Here is a 23,173-nt window from a genome sequence, read left to right on the forward strand (position 1 = left end):
TCGGTTTTGTCCTTCTATCCCGATTAGGATCCTTCTTTGGGAGGAAGGCATCTCTATGAAGCATGGCATGTTGTTTTTGAGAGAGAGAGGGAGAAAGAGAGAGAGACAGAGAGAGAGAGAGAAGGGAGGGCGGGGGGGGGGGGGGGGGGGGGGGTGAGATTATTATATTTGATTTTGTTCTTTTATACTTTGGATACTGATCTGACATTATCGCTGGGGGATTTGCGAGGTTTTGATGGCCTATCCAGTCCACATTCCTAATACCAGATGCCAAAACGATCAGTGCTACGTGTATGTTTGGCTTCCTTTAGGTCTTGGACTTTGGAAAGTTGAGTTGACTTTGAAACATCCATTCAAGTCTGAAGATAATCCTTTCACCTGTACTTTAAAAAAAAATCTTTTTTTTTTTCTTTTTTTTATGAACCAAATGATATATGCATCTATTATGAATGAATATAATCTCACCCAGCCTTGGAGCTAAAGGAATATATATATATATGGTTCCGGGATTAGCCACTGCCACAGCTACTGGATCATTGTCGAGGCAAGCACTGATGAACCTATCATTTCTCCAATATAGTGTACACAACACACACGCGCGCGCGTGCGCACATACAAAACAATACACACACACACACACACACACACACTCATAAACGCACGAGCCGTTTTCTAAACCCAAATAGTTGTCCCTGTACCGTATAAGCTAAAAGCAAGTTGTATGTCGTGTGATTCATGATGAATTACATTATGTAGTATGCCCAAAAATTATGATAGAAGGCCTTCCACCATCGTTGGTATTATATTATTATAGGACAAGTTACGAAATTAGATGCGAATGAATTTTAACTGAAGAACAATTTTTAAAACTGTGTAGACTGAAACAAAGCTTTAGTATCAAATCAATCTCTACTTTCATTTTCTACTTAGGTTATCCCATTTTGGTAGGAATATCGAGGCAATTGGCATAGGACTGGGGCATGGGTGTACACGGAATCAGTAATCCCGTCGTCGTCTGAAAGAATGTCTGATAGTGTGAAAGATTGTGCATATGTGCATCAGAAAATAGACACGGGTCTTAATGCTGATTCTGTTGAATTTTGCCCCTATGATGAGCAACAAAATATCCTTTTGTGTGGAACTTATAAACTTCAGGAAACTCCTGAGAGTGATGTGACAACAGACTCGTCTATTGTAAGTATATACTCAAAGCAACAACTGTAAGCGAGATGGCCAAGCATAAGCAATATGATTTGGAAGTATAGTCGAGGACGGATATATCGACATCGTCGGGACCACGATAAAATGAAATCAACATCGATAGAGTTGGCGTCATGTCGAGGTATATCAATCGATCCTTTCCTTAAACGAACATTCCCTTTATTCATCCCATAGGGGAAATGTGTCTTCGAGTCTATTCCAACGGAGGACTGGAATGACCCAGGCGTCAGCCGCAGTGCAGTGCCGCAAACTGAGCTAGGACGAGGTGACTTGCTCAAGCCCACACAGCGCAGGAGGTATTAGAACTAGGTACCTTCCGGGTATGAAGCACAGAGAAACAAATGGAAAATGTAAGATAACAAGGGATGATTTGGTGATCCTTAAAATGGCTAATTGTGAAATTTACGACTTGTCAATTTGACCTTAAAAAGTCGGTTATTGTGGTTTGTTTCTGAAGTTCTGGATTCATTTTATAAGCCTTGTCCACAAATATGGAAGCGTCCTAAAGATTTGTTGTGCAATGCAAAGGGGGTTCTTGATAGCTGTTGTAGCAGCATGGCCAAAAATAATCTTGATAGTGCAGTATCCACATCTGACTCCGCATCAGGCAACAATGGTGTCAAAGTCAATGGAGACTCAACAAGTGTCGAGAGTTAATGAGACAAAGTATCTGTAATCTGTAGTAATGACTGAGAAACTTGAGTATCGGTACTGCATATATAGAGAGGGTTTAAGAGGTTTCAGACTCATTTACTGACAGAGGACACAGTCTTGGTTCTAGACTGAGACCATGGGATTTGCCAGGTACCTTGCAACAACAGATAGACAGCCTCACACATAGTGGTTGATTTTTTGGAGTGTTTCCCCCGTGATCTCATTTGCTGAAAGCCAATTACTATAGGGAATTCCTAGTAATGAGAAATGCTGGTACTTCCTGGGACTAGACTTCATGGGATGTCATTGGTCATTGGACCATAAACTCACATTTCCATTGACTTATATTACCTCACAGTGGGAATTATCTGCATTTTCATTGGTGTTTTACCTTGCTGCAGGATATGGTTAGCCAAACATAAATTGTATTCTTGTCTTTTATTAAGACCAATTATTGCCAATATTCTTCTTCTTCTTCTTCTTCTTCTTCTTCTTCTTCTTCTTCTTCTTCTCCTCCTTTCTTTTCCCCTGCCATATAATCAGAGCAATATTATGAAGCACTTTAGCAAACATAATATTGCAACAGATGCACAGCAGTTTTTGTAAATTTTAATCTTGCAATTCACAGCTTATCACAGCATGCAATGACTTCGTAAACACAATAAACTGCAAAGGGCAAACAGATGCAATCCTACTTGATTTCAGCAAGGCGTTTGGCAAAGTCGATCAAAAAAAGAGCTTATATATAGCGCAATATCCACTAAATGTGCTCAAGTGCTTTACAAAGGGTCCCTGACCACAGCAACATGTAACCTGTAGAACGAGACATGACGACTGTTAGGCGATATTACATTTTTTCCAGACAGAGACAACACTGTTAACGGCCAGGTACTCATTTTACACCTGAATACGATGAAAGAATGTGAGTAAAGAGCCTTTTTCAAGGGCTCAACTATGCGCAGAGCGATGCTCGAAACCAGGACCTTCCGATTCGAAAGCGAGTGTCATACCACTAGACCACATAGCTGCACCTAAGCCATCACCAAGGCCTACTTAAAAAACTGGAGCATTCTAGTGTCTGTGTCAATTTTCACAAGTGGACAGAGTCATGTCTGAAAGACAGGGTGCAGAGAGTCATGGTAGACAACAAGATTTCAGACCCAATGCCAGAATTATCAGATGTTCCACAAGGGACTATATTGAGTCCATTAATGTTCCTAATATACACCAAAGACATCACAGACAGGAAGGATATCACCAAAATCATAACTATGAAAATTGTTTACTTTATAGAGAATTGAAGTCCCAAAGAGATGCTGACATCCTACAAAATGACCTCAACTGCCTGAATGAATGGGAGAGGGATTGGAAAATGGGGAATTCCATCTAAAAAAATGCCAAGTCATCAAAATAACTGTAAAATACTCACCAAGTTGTATGCAGCTTGTACATTGTTCCCTAATACCATATTGCGATTATTGTTATTATTAGTATTATTAATAACATTAATATTTTTAGTAATTATTTATTCCACTTTACTCTAAACAGCCTACAGGGGATGAGTCAAGCCAACATAATTCATCACCAGCCTCTCAAATTCGACTTGGTGGGATTTCTGCATTTAGCTTGGCATGTCATGATGGTAAATCTCACCTCTCAGAAGTTTGTAAATTTGACATGTGTGGAGTGTTGGACATCAAGTGGCCTGGAGTGAGAATAAATGGCAAAAGTCTATTTGGTCTTGTTGATGCTGAGGGTTTTCTTCAGGTGAGGACCAGTCCTTGTTGACTTTTTTTTTTTACTAAGATGACTAAGTCGCCTCTAAGATTTGGAATGAACTACCACGTGGTCTGAGGGAGCAAGTCTTAACCTGCCTTTAAAAAGAATCTCAAGACACATCTTTACTGTATTTGCTTTTATTGATGCTATAAATACTTGATTTGGCTATGAATTCATTGCATTGCATTTTTTTTTCCACTCAAAATTGATATTTTATATTGTAAAGTGCCCAGAGCTTGTGTTTTACATGAGAATGAGCACTGTTTAAATGTGTATTATTATTATTATTATTATTATTATTATTATTATTATTATTATTATTATTATTATTATTATTATTATTATTATTATTATTATTATTATTATTATTATTATTATTATTATTATATTCTTCTTCTTATTATTATTTCTTTAACTACAAGGTGTTTTTTTTAAATATACAGATCACCCAGCACGTGGCTAGGTCTGGATTAGAAATAAACACTAATTATACTTCAGGGGAAGATCGGCAGTGAAACTTAAAATCTCTAATCGGGACAGAAGTAATCTGTAATATTGCTAAATAGAACTGGACAGTCTTCCTATTAACAGATCAACAATTGTTTTTGAATAATAAGGGGTGGTTGCCATGGCCGACTAGAGTACTATAGTTACGCCATGGTGATTGCCTATTATCAAAGTGACATTTCTCCATAAGTTATGTATAGTCACATCAAACTTTGTAGATCGTGTGATGTATATTTTGTCACATGTTAATAAAAATCTTATTTTTAAAATGAATTTTTGAAATTTGTCCTATTTTTTAATAGCTAAAAATGTCAACATATGACAGGAAAAAAAGGTTTTGCTCATATCAATTTTAAAAATGTGTCAAGTCTTTATTTTATGTATAGATAAATATTTGATGTAAAACAAGTTCAAGGCACTTAACAGTAACAGTTACGTATCACCACTTAGTCCTCATCCCTATTTTAAATCAAGCTTCAAGCAGTAACATTTGCAATGCTGCCATTATTTCCAAGACCCAGATGTATAAATATGTGGAAGTTAATAAAAAAGTTTATTTATATTTTCAGCATAATGTAATGGTCAGCAAGTCAATTTCCACAAGATAGATCCTGGAGGAAGTTGGACCTACGATAATTTATTTACTCTTTTTAATAATTTTTATTTTTTTTATTTTTATCATTTCAGGTTTCCAGATTTATGATTATGGTTTTATTATTCTCAACATTGTAATAAAAGATTTGATACATTTAATAGATGTATTGACATTGCAAATCTAAATCATTGGTCAATCCCTATACCCAACATCATGGGAATGAATATGCAGGCTCTTGATTGCCCATATACGCACTTCCATATTATTATTATGCTTTACTCCATTTTGCAGATTTTTGATTTCCCTAAAGAGGACACAAACCTGATTCCTGTAGCTAAAGAAATTTTATCGGAGTCATCCCTTGGTCTTTCTCTTGGATGGGATGGTGGACGAGAAAGGTGACTGGATATGGCTAGTTGATATTTGATGAACTTTCCCTTTTGTATCTTTTTCCTTTTCTTATGTGTTGAAATGATCTATAAGTTCTACAAGAACTGCTAAACCTAGTCTTATGACAATCACACTTGATTTTTGTCGGCTATCTTCAGTGAGGGGACTAAGTGGCCATGTGGTTTGGCACTGTACTCTAACTCATGGCATCCTGGGGTTGATCCTGGCTTCAGGCGTCTTATTTTATGTGGGCAAGATTATCAACCAAGTTTGCTTGGGCAACATGGGTGATTTATATTGACATCAGATGTTTGATTGATGGATTTTATCTATCCTCAACGAGCACCCCACAACACACACTGATAAGTGCTACACAATTTTTCCAAAATTATTCATTAACCCCCCCCCCCCCCCCCCCCCCCCCCCCCACTATTTTTCGTGTTTGGCGAAATACCAATATATAGACATCTTGTGATGCCTCAGGAATGGCGTGATTATATCCTTCACATGCATTAGTAATTCTCTTATTCTTGTAGTGAATGTCTCTCTGTCATTCTCTTGTGGTTAAATTTGTTTTATCACAATTACTTTAGCTTAAAACTTGTCAAATGTAATTTGCTTTCTTTTTTAATTTAAAAAAAAAATTATACCATTGCCTGCTTGATGTTAAGAAGTTAGAAGAGATTGTGTCTATAGGGTAATTAATAAAACATCAACAATGAACTGTTTCCTGTCTCTTAATTATGCATACTAGAACATGAGGATTTTTTCCAATGATAAAGGGGTTCTCACTAACGTCAAAAGGGATCCCAAAAGCTCAACTGGTAGAGCTCTCACTTTACACATAAAGGGACGGAGATCAATCCCAGGTGAGGTCGAGATTTTTTCTATCACCCCCATGTCCATCCAGCAGTGGTTTGGGTAGCTGGGTCTGATAGATCTTGTGGAAAGTACTTTGCAATAAACTAGCATCCCATCCAAAGGGTAGCAAGAAGCTTGTCTCATGCTATAGAAACCAGAATAAACTCCGGCTCCATGGGCCAAGCTGAAGCACCTCGTCTCCCTGAATATTTGGGTTCCTAAAATTAACACAACAATTATCCATTATGAGAGGTTGAAGGTACAGAAATTGTTGAAGGTAGGCATTTTACAATTCGTTTTTCTCATCAACCAATATTTCCAATTTACCAATAAAATTTTTTAAAAAACTTGCTTTTTGTCTCAGGCTTTGTTCAAAAGTTGTTGCCTCTGACTCTAAAGGATGTGTCAATTTGGTCTGCCTTGAAAATGGCACCTTGTCTACTGTGTCAAGGTGGAAAGCACATGACTTTGAGGCCTGGATAACAGCGTTTCATGATTTTGATTCCAATATTGTATACTCAGGTCAGTAATTCATTGGATTGCTTATGAAATGCAAGTGTGGCAAATTATTTTAAGGGTTTCACATGGTTTTCTTCATTGCTGTACTCTTTATTTTATTTTTTTCCTTTTGTGAATGCATATTTTATTGTAGAGCGCCTCAGAGCATAAATTCATGGAATTTGCTCGCTATACAAATGATTTATTATCATCATCATCATCATCATTATTATTATTATTATTATTTTAATTATTATTATTATTATTATTGAAAGACAACTTGCAGACTTTTATATAACGTTCCAGCTATGACTCATTGCTTACAACATCTGTCTTGAATAAAGTGCTCAGCTCAACTGACATCCTGTCACTGCCTTTTGGGATTTATTGAATTGAACATCTTTTTCCTTTTCCTTTTCTTTTTATTTTATTCTTTAAAAATATCAAAATTGAAATGGGAACTATTTAACTCACCCAACCCTAACACTGACTATATCTGTAGTATGCCCGGGGTTACTTTTACCCCATGCCTATTTATTACATTTTTCTGAGACAAATTATAGGCGTAGTATCAAAGCTAATGTTCTTAATGTTTACATATTAATGGTGGACGTCTAGTTGAATAACAATATCCAGTTACATGCTCATTATTAATACAGTTTTTTCCAATTTTGAAAAGTAGCAAAAATCTCCAGGATTGAGTGAGTTAAGTCACGAGGTCTTCTTTGTGATTTTATCTGGCATGTTCACTTTGACTTCAAATTACAAAACAAATAAAGCCCAACTCTTTTTTTTCTTTTGGTTATTCAGACTACAACAAAGAGAATAATTATCCCCAGACTTAAATCTCGTTATAAACAGAACTTATTTCTCGATTACAAAACAGTCTGGCCTTGTAATGAACACATGTGTTGAAACAAGTTTGACACACTTGTTGAATGGTAGTGTCCTCCAGTTTTTTGGGGGTTTTTATTTTCGGGTGATGACGTTGCCGTTAATTTTTAATAATGGCTTGAGGAATGGGAATACAGACAAGTTAATACAATTTTTGAAATAGCAAAGTCTTAAATGCATATAACATTGTTAAAGTATTGTAAGGAGTCACACCAACACAAAAGATAGTCAAAAATGTTAATACATGTTTATTAAAGGCAGCTCATTTCTCTCACAAACAGAATACCAAATACTTTTTGCAGAAAGAAAGTGAGTTAAAGGATAATTTATCAGGGATTGTTTATTCACGAGGTGATTATGGGGCAAAAAATGCTAATGGAACTGCAAAAGTAATTTGCTTATTTACTGATGAAACTTCAATGTAGTGCCATTCCCATACATACAACTTTTTGTCCTCTAGAAGGTGCCCCAAATACAGTTTTATGTCTCAATTGTTAGGGAATCGTCTTTAAATGCTTTGCAACAATGGATATTTAGCAATCATCAATAATCTGCCGACATAATGTTTCATAAATATTCTTGAGACTTATTTCTGGATATCACTGATACATCTTGAAACAGAGTGGGTCAACAAAACTGTATCAATTCTATAAATAGAGCTATTTAAACAGTTGAATTTGTGTTGTGTTTGAAGATGACAATGTTTTTGTTGGTTTTTTAAGAACAATACCGTATATTTATATTTTAAAAAACTCCTAAACCTTTCTATGTTTTAAGCTCAATGATATTTGGTATAATTTGATTATGTACCGGTTGGCTAGTGACTTGATGGAACCTTTTGGCAGTCTCAGACAAGTCATCTAGCTAAATAGGGAAGAAAAGTCGTGACGTCACATCTACTTTTCCAGGTCGAAAATCCTTGGAAGTCTGTATGTAATAGTCTTTTGAGAACAAATAATGAATAGGGTAGTAATTGAATCATAAGGTGGCATAACTATCTTAGTAAAAATTTTTTTTTTTTAAATTGAGCTTTTATATAGCGCATTATCCACTAAACATGCTCAAAGTGCTTTACAAGGGGTCCCTGACCAACAGCAACACATAACATGTAGGACGGTTCATGACGCCTGTTAGGCGATATTACAATTTTTTGGGGACAGAGACAACGCTGTTAACAGCCAGGTACTCATTTTACACCTGAGTACAGTGAGAGAATGTGAGTAAAGAGCCTTTTCCAAGGACTAAACTATTCGCAGAGCGAGGCTTGAACCCAGGACCTTCCGATCCGAAAGCGAATGTCATACCACAAGACCACATAGCCGCATAGTAGCAGGATGGATGGGCAGATTCTAAGGATTACAGGCTGTAAAATAGCAAGGATGGATGATCTTTATTGACGACCAGCCTATATTTAGACTAGAAAATAGCCATCACTCTGAAACCAGAAGATCAATTACACAAGGTATGTATTCAGTCCTCTGGAAGAGCGGTTCTACACTTCCAATGAGTTAGGAATTAGTTTTTTTGCATCACACTTTTGTTCCCTATTGCTCTTTCATTAACGTATTTATCTATTTGTCTTACTTATTCTTGACTGCCTTAAGCACAGCTAAACTCTGGATTTATTATCTATCTTTTTACAAGCGCTAATCACCCTATAAGTCTTGCAAACGCTGTATAACCTCTGAAAAAATTTCCTTTTTGGGATGCAATAAAGTATTATTATTATTATTATTAAAACAAGATCAAATGGAACAATATATTAGGTGCTGCACTGCGGCTGACGCCTGGGTTATTCCAGTCTTCCCTTGGAATAGACCCTAGAGACAAATTTCCCCTATGGGAATAAGGGAAATTTTATTTTTATTTTTTATTATATTTAATACCTACTCAATCTTATCCTATTGATGAGGAATGTTATTTGATAAATTGTATCTATGCATGAAAGTTTCACAGAGCATTAAAATTAAAAAAAAACCTATTAGCTCTTAAACGATACGATAGCATAGCTGCCAACCAGTACAATAAAATCGTACTAAGTACGATTTGGCCAATCCAGAAAAAGAAAAAAAAATCCAGAAAAAAAAAAAAAGAAGAAAATCTGATAAAAATTATCTTGGGAGAAAATTTTCGCCACAAAGGGAGGCTGTTAAGCCCAAGCCTCAGTAATCTGCTTCTGTCACCACCGCCCCATCACTTATGCCTACCCAGTATGATGATAAAGGTAAGCTTCTCTTAGTATTACAGTTCTGACCATTCTAGTACTTAAGTACATTAATAAATATGACATTTTAAGACATGAATTGGGCGTCAGCGCCGCACCGCGTATAATAATACGTTTTTGCATTTTGAAAAGTTGGCAGCTATGCGATAGGATAACTTGAAATGGTATGACATGCATTTGTTCTCATATTCATAGGTGGGGATGATTGCACATTGAAAGGCTGGGATGTTAGAGATACAACGAAGCCAACTTTTGTGAGCAGGAGGTAATTTTGATTTTTATACTCTTTATAAAGGGATAATACTTGGTTTGGTATGAATTGGCTCAAGACAAACTCAAGACTAAATTATTGGCTCTTTCATAAGGTACAACAAACTAAACTACAGCGGTACCTCTGTAATTGAGCAATGGCTGTCCAAAATCATTCCAATTAGCTTGGTTTCTCGAATTCCAGAGGAGGTGAGGATCTCAGTTGCTCACAAACCTTGGAATACTGAAGCCCTGCTTTTATGTCCAGACAATCTCTCTAGATGTGTAGCTCTGAAATGGACTGGTTTAGAAGTGTAGACTTTAAAAGAGCTTGCATGCTGTGGATTGGCTGGTTCTTTTTTTGTCTTTTCTTTAGAATTATCATCCATTTTTTGGTTTATTAAAAAAAAATATAGCGCATAAACTAAACAAGTCGCACCTTTTCTTTTTTTTTTTTCCTTTTGTGTATGAATCTTTCTAAACTAATCTTCAACATCAGATATCACATTTAATAGGCTGTTCATTAAATTATACATGTTTTTGTTGTATGACACGAGCAAATACAGTTAAGACACTATTCATCTGATCAAGGTAATCGGCCAATGAAAACCAGTGATGTTATATTTGTGTGTTTGTGAATGGTAGACACTTGATTTATTCCAATAACTTTGGCAGTGAATAGAGACATCCAGAGCATTATCAACTGGACATTTATTTTTCTCAACACCTGTAACAAGACAGCGCACCATCGGCTATTCACACAAAATATAATGTTTTCACTAACCCATTTAAACTTGTGATGCCAGTGTCAGACCAAAAGATTGTGTTTCTAGCTCAGACTTGGGTCAACACATCATCCCATTTGAATCTGACTGTAAATGTATAAGATTCATTTCACATTTGGGAAGACTAAAGGCAATGGCACGGACCGTGAAATTATTCACCCTTAATACACAAATTTATGTTTGTTTTTTAATGTTTTATTTTTAAGGGTTTTACGGCACATTTTCATGCATGCCACGTCTGTAAACGAATTTCCATTTTTTTTTTGGATGAATAAAATATATTATTATTATTATTATTATTATTATTATTATATTATTATTATTATTATTATTATTATTATTATTATTATTGTCATATCAGCGCCAGTAAAAAGGAAGAAAATAGGATAGTAAAAAGTTCTAAAATTATAATTAAAGCACCCAAGAAAAGATAAGACAAAGGGGAATCGGTTCAAATAGGAAACAGATGTAGATTCCAAGAGCACATTATCAAGGTAGGTTTGAGATCACCTAAAAGTCACATCCAGTTCCAGACACAAGCACATGTCCCCACAGGGAGAAATACACTCAATTGTTTATAAATCATATATATATGTAAACAAAACAATACAGTGTGTAATAGAGAGACAAAAAATATAATCTCCCAAAACTCTAACTATACATTTGACTGTTTCCCTCTCAGCTAGGGTATCCGACCAGAGCCAAGACAAAACCAAGTATTCTCATCCAAGACAAAGACAGAAAGCAGGTTGGAAAACAGATATAGGGGGATAGAAGACCTTGTAGTACCCCCCCCCCCCCCCCTGCCCACTATGGGAGGCCAGGAACCCCACCCAGTTTATTACACTATTTGTTGGTGTGGCTGTCTGTGTGGTGACAACTTTCGATTGGGTATTCTTGTTACTGTGCAGTTGTTATACTTTATCTCAACATAAAAGACCTTTTGGTAAACGAGGTTTTTCATCAATTATTTCAGTTTGAGGCTAGTTGCTTTTTTGTGTCTATCTTTAGTGATATTATTCATTTCTCATTATTCCAGGCATACAATGGGAGTCTGCAGCATTCAAAGCCACCCGTTTGATGAAAATATCTATGCTACTGGAAGGTAAATAGATGAAAATTGTACAGGTTAATCAAGATTATTATGTCAGTTTGGCATTCACTATTCACACACAGAAAAAATACAAACACTTACATGTATCAACCCTGAAAAAAGAAATTAATTTAATAAATCTGCACAATACTATTGTTTCTCCATGATCGATGTGCTTCAGTTGCCTGGAATATGCACACTTTTGTTAAAGTGAAAAATTAAGGAGTTTAGAGTGGAATCTTTTGAAAGAGACAGTGCCAAATAAAGCAGAGACAGAAATATGACAGAAAAAAAATCATCCAATAAATCAGCTTTCCTCTGCTGATTGCTTCATGCACGACATTTAGAGTTTTAATTTGGTTGTTCTTGCACTCATAAAATATCTGTCAATGTCCAATGTTGGAAGCTCATTCATACCTGAGTTGAGTGAGGTAGTATGTGAAGCTTTTTATCTAAGGACACAATTTTAAGTCCAGAGTTTGCAAACCATCCACTCTTTGAGTATGCCCATTGTTGCTTGATCACAAACGTCATCTTGTATAATATATTTGTCGATGCCGTTTTCAAATTAATTTTCAGCTTTATTTTTCATCATCAGTTACGATGAAGATCTGTTGATCTGGGACAGGCGTCAACAGAAACGTCCTGTTGCAGAAACAAACTTGGGTGGGGGTATATGGAGGATCAAGTGGGATCCATTCTTTGGCCAATACATCCTGACAGCTACAATGTATAATGGCACTCACATTGTCAAGTGTCAGAATTTGGGTATGTTTTTGTTTTTCTTTTACATTTTGCAATGCATACATACGCCCATCAGTGCGGCTATATGGTCTGTGCGGCTATTGTGGTCTTGTGGTATGACACTCGCTTTCGGATCAGAAGATCCTGGGCTCAAGCCTCAGTCAACGCATAGTTGAGTCCTTAGAAAAGGCTCTTCACTCACATTCTCACACCGTACTCGGGTATAAAATGAATACCTAGGCGTTAACAGCGTTGTCTCTGTCGGATAAAAATGCAATATCGCCTAACAGGCTTCAAGTCACATTCTACATGTTACCTGTTGGTGTTGGTCAGGGATCCCTTGTAAATTGCTTTGAGCATGTTTTGTGTATATTGCGCAATATAAAAGCTCACATGTTTATTGCTTTTCAAAGGTATTTACTACTTTTACTCAATGTTTTTATTTAAATTATTCACCAACCATAACAGCCAAATGTTTCGATTTTAAGCTTTGTGATCTATAAATCAGTTTTTAAAATAAAAAATCCCATTTCTGAACTATCTCCAGCCGACTTGTACTAAAATGCAGGTCTAATATCCGAATGCAATTATGGGCCTAGTTTAACAATGTTGTAATGGACAACATTTTGCGTCATTCTTTGAGGTTTCCATTACAACAATGAGCCAATAATTAATTAGGTTATCAGACGTGTGAATAAGTGCATGTCGCCTCCAGCTCATATGAGCCTTGAGCAATGTTGTCCCATAATTATTAAGAAAATTAGATTCATTTGATTATATCCCATACATCATCATCATCACCTTACTGTGGTAATCGGCTATGTGGTCTAATGGTATGACACTTGCTTTCGGATCGGAAGGTCCTGGGTTCGAGCCTCGCTCAGCGCATAGTTGAGTCCTTGGAGAAGGCTCTTAACTCACATTCTCTCACCTTTACTCAGGTGTAAAATGAGTACCTGGTTAACAGCGTTGTCTCTGTCCGAAAAAATTGTAACATCGCCTAACAGGCGCCATGTCCCGTCCTAAATGTTAAATGTTGCTGTTGGCCAGGGACCCCTTTTAAAGTGCTTTGAGCACATTTAGTGGATATTGTGCTATATAAAAGCTCAATTTTTTATATTTTAAAAAATCGCTTGAATGTTGTCGTTGTTTTTACCTTTGTCAGACTCTAGTCCTCTACCAATTGAAACACAGCACAATGACCACAACCTAGCCTATGGTGCAGACTGGTGCAGACTCGACAAGACCTTGATGAGTATTGATAACAAATTATCTCTCAAAGACACTGGTTGTCAAGACAGGATAGAATATCTTATTTCAACATGTTCATTTTATGACCATTCCCTTCATTTATGGGAATGGGTGCCAGATGTGTAAATAAAATAATCACCAACCTAATCATCTGTTTTTGATTTTCTTGTTGTTTCTTTTTAAATAGTCTTTGTTGAAATAATTATATCTTTATTTTTCTGTACTCACCCTACCAATGTAACATTTATTATGTTACTTGCTTTCACTTATTTTCGTGAGTTCAGATCAAATCTGTTAGCCTGGTTGAGCATACCAACTCTTGGGAGCTGAACCCAAGACCTTCCGATTTGAAAATGAGTGTCATACCACTAGACCACATAGCCGCATCTAAAAACTGGGTGGGCAAGGAGGTCTGAAATAGATCTGATGACATATCACTATGCTCAAATTGAACCATTTGGTCCTCGATAAATTACTCTAGTTATTAAGCTACCGGGTATTCAAGAACTCATTATTTGTTTAGGATTTGTGGTACAAAAAAGAAACAAAGTCCTCTTAATGCAAAAAGTGTTTTTTTTCAGATCTTTGTTAGACAGATAATGATTAATTATATGACTGTAACACAAATACATACCGTATGAGAAACAATTGTTTCTTTGTCATGAAACTAAAAGGAAAAGAACATTTTTTTGTCCGAGATAACGGTGAGCCAAATGACCCATGGATATCAGTAGACAGCATGTAACAAATTTTAATGAGCTACTTATATAAGTAAATAATGCACAATTATGAAAAAGGAAATCAATATTTTAAAAAAATCAGTAGATAATGAACAACAACGAAAATATAATAATCAAAATTCTTCTTGTTTGATATGCCGTGATCTCACTCTTTGGGATGATCAGTACAATGGATGATACCCACAGAAATACACAAAATATTTTTGGGGAATAGGATAGTATTTTTACGAGGGCTCTTTCAGAAATAACCGAAAAATGCCCATTGCTCAGCAACCAGTGGAGATTTTTTAATTCTGTAAACGACATGATATTCCTTATTTCTTTACGGATATTCCCAGAAATTATGAAGTGCATCATTTTGCACAATGAATTTCTAGACGATTTTAAAGATGGCGGCCCACCTTGAAACTTGGTCAAAGGAGGAAATCAGAGCTGTCATACATTTTTTAAACGCCAAAAGTCTGAATCCTACCGAAATTCATAAAGAACTTCAGAGTGTATATGGTGAGCATGTTATAAGCCGTACACAAGTCTATCACTGGTGTAATTTGTTTGAGCCGGCCATTCCGACTTGACAGACAGGGAAGGGAGAGGGGCGTTCGATAACTGCGACGTCAGAAGACAATGTGAAGCGATTTGATGAGCTTATTCGTCAAGACAGGTGGTTGAAACTTCATGAAATCGCAAGCAGTCTTGAAATTTCGGAAACTTCTGCCCATAGAATTGTATTTGATGAACTTAGCTACAGAAAAGTCAGCGCAAGATGGGTTCCTAAGCAATTGACAGACAATCATAAAGAAAAAAGATTGGACATCTGCAAGGAACTTTTGAGAAGCAAGAGCTCACGCAGGGTTCACGGGCATACTGCCAACGTCGGCGGAGACTTTCTAGGGTCCGATGTGACTTTTCTTGACAGCATAGTCACCGGTGATGAGACTTGGTTGCACCATTGCACCCCAGAAACAAAGCAAGATTCGATGACATGGAAACATCCATCCTCACCTGTCGCGAAGAAATTCAAAGTCATGCGGTCAGCAAAGAAAATAATGGGGTTTTCTGGGACAGTCGTGGTGTTATTCTGTTCGAAACCTTACAACCTGGAGAAACAATCAATGCTGCAAGGTACTGCCAAACTCTTGACAAGCTCAGGGAGGCCATTCGCAGAAAGCGCCCAGGGCAGTTGACCAACGGGGTCATTTTGCAACACGACAACGCTACACCCCACACAGCACGAGTGACGCAAGGTTGGCTAGAGAAATATGGATGGGAGATTTTACCACACCCACCACACAGTCCAGACCTTGCACCATCTGATTATCACCTCTTTGGGCCACTGAAACGTGAGCTAGCAGGAAAGCCCTTTGATGTCGATGAAGAGCTTGTTGACCATGTGCGGAAATGGCTACAAAACCTTGACGGAAATTTCTTCCGAGAGGGTATCTATTCCATGGTGCGGCGTTGGCAGAAGTGTGTCGACAGACTTGGCTGTTACGTAGAGAAATGAAGGACGAATCAAGGTATGAACACGTGCAAGAATTTTGTTGATAGCATAAAAACGCGGATTTTACAGGCATTTTTCGGTTAATTATGAAAGAGCCTCGTACATGGCCTCCGTGATGATTAAAGACAAATAGTTTAAGGTCGTCACATCTGGTAAAGCCTTTTAAATAAAATTAATTTGTTGTTGTTAAGTAGAAAATTGAATAAGATTCAGGATTGAATATAAATCTGCTAGAAGACGTGGTATGTAAAAAGTATTGTACAAAGATGATTATAACCGTACAGCTTCGAAAAGAACAATCTACTACATGTGGAACATTTCAGGTTCAAAACCCATCTTAACCAACTTTAAAAATCGTTAATTATGTCTATCTGGATTTTACGTGGCGTATTACTATTACTGTTTTGACTGTGCTTGTTGTTGGCTGAAGAGGGGGTTTGAACCTGAAACATGGGTTTGAACCTGAAACATTCTGGGTTGCATGTTTTTTCTTCTTATTTTTTTTTAATCTGTTGTATTCATTTTTGTAATAAAATTTTGAACTGGTCAAAAATGTTACAATTATAGATGTGACAAAATAGTTTGTTACAATTATAGATGTGACAAAATAGTTTGTTACAATTATAGATGTGACAAAATAGTTTGTTACAATTATAGATCTGACAAAATAGTTTGTTACAATTATAGATCTGACAAAATAGTTTGTTACAATTATAGATGTGACAAAATAGTTTGTTACAATTATAGATCTGACAAAATAGTTTGTTACAATTATAGATGTGACAAAATAGTTTGTTACAATTATAGATGTGACAAAATAGTTTGTCAATTCAAATAAATTCTGATATTTAGAAGAATGAGTAAAACATTTTGTGGAATAAATAAAACAAGATTACATTCATATGATGGTAACTACACTCAAGGACGGTTTACTCGAACTACCTAGGACATTAAAAAAAGAAAGTCATGTCTTGATAAGACTTGATATGTTGAGGGGAAATAACTTTATGTTGCAAACAAATTCAACAATATCCATTTTCTTTGTTATTTTATTGGCTTTTATGCCAATAATGTGTCCAGAGAATGATATATATTCAATGCATGTTTTTATGTAAACCACGAAAATAGCGCTTTCACCACTCCATCTTGTTTTATCACTCTCGGTGGATTTCTGTCTGTTTCCTCACTGTAGAGGCCTCAATACTTTTCTCTCTATTTGTGATGAAAGTTGACAGAGTAGACTTTAGAATGTTAACAAGAAATGAAGTGAGCAGGAAAGCGCCAGAAGACGATAGAGAATTAAAATTTCACGCAGCGATGGGGACTTGAACCTGTGACCTTACTGGTATTACCACTCCATTATTTTATCTCCAATGTTGTCTGGGTGAAAGTAGTTCGAGAAAACCATGTTTGAGGTGCAAATTAGTTTGAAGAAGGAATGTAAAGATAACAAAGAATAAATAATAAGGAAAAAATTTGGGATATTCAAATGAGTTTGAAAAAACTGAGTTCAGGGATTCCATTTTTTTGAGGAAACCGTACTTAATTGTATTATTTAATCAGCACTAATAGCTTTTAACTGGTTGGTATATTCAGTAATAACAGTATGAACGGGTAGTATTTAAATATAATAAGGTTTAAATGTGTATGGCGATAGGATAGTGTGAAAAAAAGTTAAAATTTGGTGTTAGTTATCTCTAAGAACTGAATTTTTAAACATATAATATCACAAGGAAACAATATTGGCCAATATAGTTCAGGACCAACAAAGTCTATCACATTCCAACAAGAGTAAAGAGTTTATGGGTGGGTATAAGAATGGACTCTACTTACAACAGTGTTGATTAAAATTTGATTTACTAGTCGCATGCTTAGAAAAAAAGTTTCAAATGCTAAATCATGATTACATGCTCTAAGGTTTGGTCATGTTTTTTCTCCCCCTCAAATCAGTGATTTCTTTACTAGAGCAGAAGAAAACAAATGATTAAAACAAGATATGTACTTCGTAAAGAAAAATAGAGCAATTATTCCAGAAATCATACGATGATGACATCGCATATTGTTTGAATGTTGTAATTAATTGATTGAAAATCTTGATTGTACAAAAGTTGCCACGTCACATACACGTTGAGGGGGAAAATTCCATGATTCTTGATTATCATGTATACTTATTTGTGTGTTGCACATCTAATAATTTCAAACATTATATGTACCGAAAATTGTCAAATTTGTAAAAAATGTTTTGATAACTTTGAAAAATATTATTATTGATGTACTAAAGTTACAAATCGCATTTAAAGGTTTCTAAAGCCCATTAGCTCTTAACCGATACAATACGATGCTCTAGACATTGTTTTCAATCTATTCGTTTTTTATTGGGAATTCTGGAATCAAGATTTTGTGTGTGTGTGTGTGTGTGTGTGTGTGTGTATGTCGGGGGGGGGGGGGGGGGGAGGAAGAGGGAATAAATAAGCATAGTAAAGGTTGATTTCCTTGTCCAACACTTATGCAAATCTGCTTGTCAGATGTAAACCTACTAACTTGAAATAGTGCCACAAATTTACTTTATGTATAACAGCTTATGCTCGAAAATCCTATGCATAAATATGTTTTATCAATCCTATAGAAGAAGAGTCCATTTTATTATTACTTCTTCAAAGTCTTTTCACCCAGTGTCAACTCTGGCAAGGCTGGTTCTTCGTTTCTCCTTCATTAAAAATCTTCTTGGTGAACTTGGACCAGGGAAAAAATCCTCAAGAGCAGACTTTGGAGCGGAATATGGCTTCTTTCTCATCTGCAGACAAAATCATTAAGGAATATTAACAACTTTCATATTGTTAATTAGAAGAATTCACCATAACACTGCTTTGTTCTTTTCTTGTGGATAAAACACCGTAGAAATTACTTGATAGTAATAAAAGTGAGAGAATTTTGAGAGTGAATGATACGTACAGAGTAAGGCTACAGAATTTCAGAAAACTCGATGTCTCAGTTGAAGGTCTCGTGACCATCTGTTTGTGACCTTGTATTAGAGAGTTGTGTATCAAACGTTTTTGAGTAAAACAGAAAATAAAAATATAGGTTCAAACATTTCTCATCCATCATTCTGAATATCATTGCAAATGTGGAAAAATCGGGAGCAGGTTCTGGTGCAAGATTATAATCTGAAAAAAGTGTGTAGCAGAAAGAAATGGCTGGCGATCAAACTACAATTGAAGGTTGATTTTCTTCTTGTACATATTTTTCTTTCTGTTATGTCAACCTCTTGAAGACCTGAGATGCACATTCCTCCCACCAAATCCAAGCATCAGTAACACACTATAGTCACGTGGAACAACTACAAAAGATGTCTAACTTCCACGTCATGGTACAAGACCGAAGAGCGAGAGCTCAGGTGGTCGCTGTTTCGGATAAGTAAGTCTAGAAATGTATCCTAGACACTATTGTTAATACAGTAAAAATAAGTTGCAACTGTCATGGTACATTGAAAAAGAAAACAACCCAGAAACCTTCACCTCACAAACACCATGTTTTTTCTGTATTACACTGCTTTCATTGGTTGACAGTAAGTAATCTTGAACTTACCCATTCTGCCGACTTGACCGTGTTCATTTTGTTAAAACCAGGCGGATTGTTCAAGATTGTAGCCACAGACAAGCTGTGAAGAAGACGTTTAATTCGGTCAGGAAACATCTGCATTTCAGAGCCAAAAAGACTGTCTGCGTTGTCTTCAAAGTTGTCATCATCTCGATCTAGTGAAACAGATGATTAAGAAAATAGATTTATTTTATATACAGTCTCACGTTTTGAAATAAAAATAGAACAGTTCATTCCAGTAAGTGTAAATAAATAAAACAGTCAGTAACTGTATCCTGTCAATATAATATATATAAAATATTGTAACTAATTTATTGCAACATGAAAGCATAAAATAGAAATAACCTAGGAAAGAATATTTTCATGGTGCGAAGAGTAAATAAAAGAAGAAAAAGAACATGAAGAAAGAATTCGTAGAGAAGAAAACGAAAGAATACGTAGCACAGCGTCATATTTTCGACTCTGAGCGCTACTTCAATCGCCTCACATCAGGCTGACCACCTGATACCCGATACCCTTGCTCTCGGGAAAAACGTAATTGACCGTGACACGATAGGTATGCAAGCCGGACGTTGGCGTGGCATGCGCGTGTGGTGCATCACTGTGATGCAATTATTTGCTTTGAAAACCCCTTTTTGCCCCCTTCCCCCCACCAAACCTTCACAACGATTCATTTTATTTTCATTATTCATGTTATCACCACGTTCAGATTTGTTTCTGTGTAATTTTTATTGTTTCTTGGTTTTCAAGTTGGAAAATAATATTAGTTAAAATACGACTGCTTATCGCTCTTGGAATGTTATCAAATTTGATGTGAGTGATGTGATTAATTTAATTAATAACTCTGGTTTGGATCCATGAAGTTTTATTTTTTTTCGTGATTCCCTATTTTGAAGTCTTTGTCTTTAATATAAGTTTTAGAATAAGTTCGCGATATGAGCGAGTTAGGGATAAATGTCAAATATTCACATTTGTGCTCAAATGTATTATCTCAATGTGTTCTCGGGGGAGGTGGGTAGGGGGGCCTGCGGTTAAGAAAAAAAATCTATTTATTGCCATTTTTATCTACAATGTGTTAAGCGTTTTACTGGAAGTGTTTTATTATTCGTTTATTCCTTCCAAAATATCAGGTTACATAAATAAGAGACATAAAAAAACTACTTATAATGGAGCATTCACGGGATGTTCATTTAAACCACCTAGATAGACTGTGTAGGATTTGTGCACGATTCTCCTTATCAACAAAAGAAAAAAAGTTGGGACGAAAAAATTTTTTGTGTGTGGGACATAGAGAAAATATTTATCTTGTTTATGGTGTAGATGTGACTGGTGACTGTGAAGATAGACATCCTAAAAATATTTGTAGAAAATGTATTGATTTAGTCAGATCAGTTAAAAACGCTGCTCTGAGTCATTGCGCCAATGAGCTATTGACATTGCGAAACATAATGGAACACTATGGTGCCCCTTTAATCCAGACATAATTATCGATGACTGTGTGGTCTGTAGTCACACTTTATCACTGGATGGACGCTTTAAAAAGTCAGACGATACGATAGTATCCAATGACCCTATGGAAATGACCCAGTCAAGCCATGAGGAATCTACATTAGAGGAAAATCACCGTGAGCCATCACAATATGAGGAAATATTAGAATTTGAGTGTCAGCCTACATGCAGTCGATACTTGAACGAACAAGCCACTATTTGGAGGCCTTTCGAATCTTCTACTCCATCGAAAAAGACAAGTGATGCTGCAACCGCTATGACACCTCAAAAGTCCGATGAAATCAATACATTGCCGAGAAAACGTAAGCATGAAGAGGACAATATCACTGAAGCTGAAAAGAAAATAGCTTTGAAAGTATTAAAAGCAATGTTTAAAACGAATCCTGTTGCCACGTTCAAACAAAGAGGGGGGAGCTTTTCCGTAGTGCGAGTGAGTGTGCCTCGAAAAGAAAGTGAGAAGGCAAAGACACCGACCAAAAGAAAACGTGTCAAACTTTTGGAAAGGATCAGAAATGTCGTTGCCGGTGAGAATGATGAGTCTATAAATGTACAGACGGCATCTGAATTAAAGAAATTACCCATCAAAAAGAGGCGGATTATCGCTGAGCGTGCTGGCATCAAGGACAAAGCATTCATTCCCCATGATGACACTTTGGCAATGAAGGAATGCATGGGATTATCCTGGAGACAAGTCAGGAAACAACGAAAGTTTCTGAAAGGAAGGAGAATAAAGATGGAAAATGAAGGAGCCAGTCGAAGTGCATCAAAAGAAATAACGGGGAATATGGTGACCGTGGAAAGCATGAATTTTATTGGAGACGAAGACTTGACAAACGAAAAACCATTTGCCTTCGTCAATGATATCAGTACTTTGTTAGAGGGTCTTTTAGATTCATACAATAGTAAAGATCTCATTTCATCACACAGTGACACCATCCCAGATGATGAAGTGTGGGTTAAGTTTGGTGGGGACCACGGAAAGGACTCATTCAAATTGACCATGCAGCTTTTGAATGTAGGCAAACCAAACACAACAACAAATACCGTAGTGATAGGACTGGCATATGTCAAGGACAGTTACGGAAATATAGAACTAATGATGGAGAAGATAGAGCCCCAGATCAATGACATTCAGAACAATCTAAGATGGAGAGGTAAAACTAATGTTATTTTCATCAATGGTGATTATGAGTTTCTGACCAAAGTGTACGGTCTGTCAGGTCCCCAAGGCACCTTTCCATGTCTGTGGTGTACACAGCCAAAACGATATTTTAGTTCAAGAGCAGAAACCCCATTTCCACAAAGAACACTAGAAGGGATAAAGGAAAACGCCTCATGCTTGATGGAGAAGCATAATGGAGATAAAAAACACGCACCCAAGTTCAACAATTGCTTGAGATGGCCATTGATAAACATTGAACTTACACACGCAGTACCTCCATACCTTCACATAATGTTAGGGATAGTCATCAAGCACCATAGACTTTTAGAACAGGCAGTAGACAAGTTAGACATGAGAATTATCATGGATGATAACAGGAATCTATCGCAAAGAGGGAAAAGTTTGAAAATATTTGGAAAGAATTGGCTTCATAGAAGGGATTTGAAAAAACAACTGAAAGACACAAAAACATGCTTGATCCTTAGTCGTACAGAAAGGGACAGACATAGATTCGAACTATCGTACAAAAAATTGAAAAGAAGTTATAATGCATTAGGATTTGAAACCCTCAGTTCAAGATCTGGCCCAATCTGCTCGAGTCTGGATGCGATTTTCGCCAGACACAAGATAACACCCCAAGCCTATCATAGTCGGGCCTTTGTCGGCAACCACTGTCACAAGTATTTGACTGCGGAAGTCAGAGGGGCCTTATTAGAAGCTGTTGTGGAAGAAACATGCAAACACACATGCAATTTATTAACAATTGACTTGGCTGGGGAAATCAAAGCTAAATTCACACAACTGAACACCCTATACCAAATTGTCCATGATAGCATTTCGCATTCCAAGCCTATAGACAGAACCCAGTTACACAAGACACAAGAAAACATCGATAATTATCTCCACTTTTTTAGAACAC

General features: G+C 36.4%; 2 protein-coding genes across 4 annotated transcripts in view; one reads left to right on the plus strand and one right to left on the minus strand.

Moving 5' to 3' along the window:
* Positions 1-925: 925 nt before the first annotated feature.
* On the plus strand, positions 926-13,892 carry LOC144973669 (diphthine methyltransferase-like). Its single transcript, XM_078916405.1, has 8 exons — positions 926-1,194; positions 3,424-3,642; positions 5,048-5,154; positions 6,372-6,529; positions 9,819-9,888; positions 11,697-11,762; positions 12,349-12,518; positions 13,660-13,892. The coding sequence occupies exons 1-8, from the start codon at positions 1,024-1,026 to the stop codon at positions 13,869-13,871; spliced, it is 1,173 nt and encodes a 390-aa protein (XP_078772531.1). The 5' UTR covers positions 926-1,023; the 3' UTR covers positions 13,872-13,892.
* A 3,890-nt stretch (positions 13,893-17,782) lies between these two features.
* Positions 17,783-23,173, minus strand: part of LOC144973668 (uncharacterized) — a 121,379-nt gene continuing 115,988 nt past the window's right edge. For all 3 annotated transcript variants that reach the window (XM_078916401.1, XM_078916403.1, XM_078916404.1), the window contains 2 exons: positions 19,572-19,738; positions 17,783-18,780 (listed from right to left, as the gene is read on the minus strand). In XM_078916401.1, the coding sequence (XP_078772527.1) occupies positions 18,652-18,780; positions 19,572-19,738 (296 nt within the window). In that variant the 3' untranslated portion in view covers positions 17,783-18,651. The remainder of the gene's footprint in view (positions 18,781-19,571; positions 19,739-23,173) is intronic.

This window comes from Berghia stephanieae, chromosome 5, assembly GCF_034508935.2.
Source record: "Berghia stephanieae isolate SIO BIC M18660-M18661 chromosome 5, UCSD_Bste_1.3, whole genome shotgun sequence".
In the NCBI taxonomy this organism is placed as follows: Eukaryota; Metazoa; Mollusca; class Gastropoda; order Nudibranchia; family Aeolidiidae; genus Berghia; species Berghia stephanieae.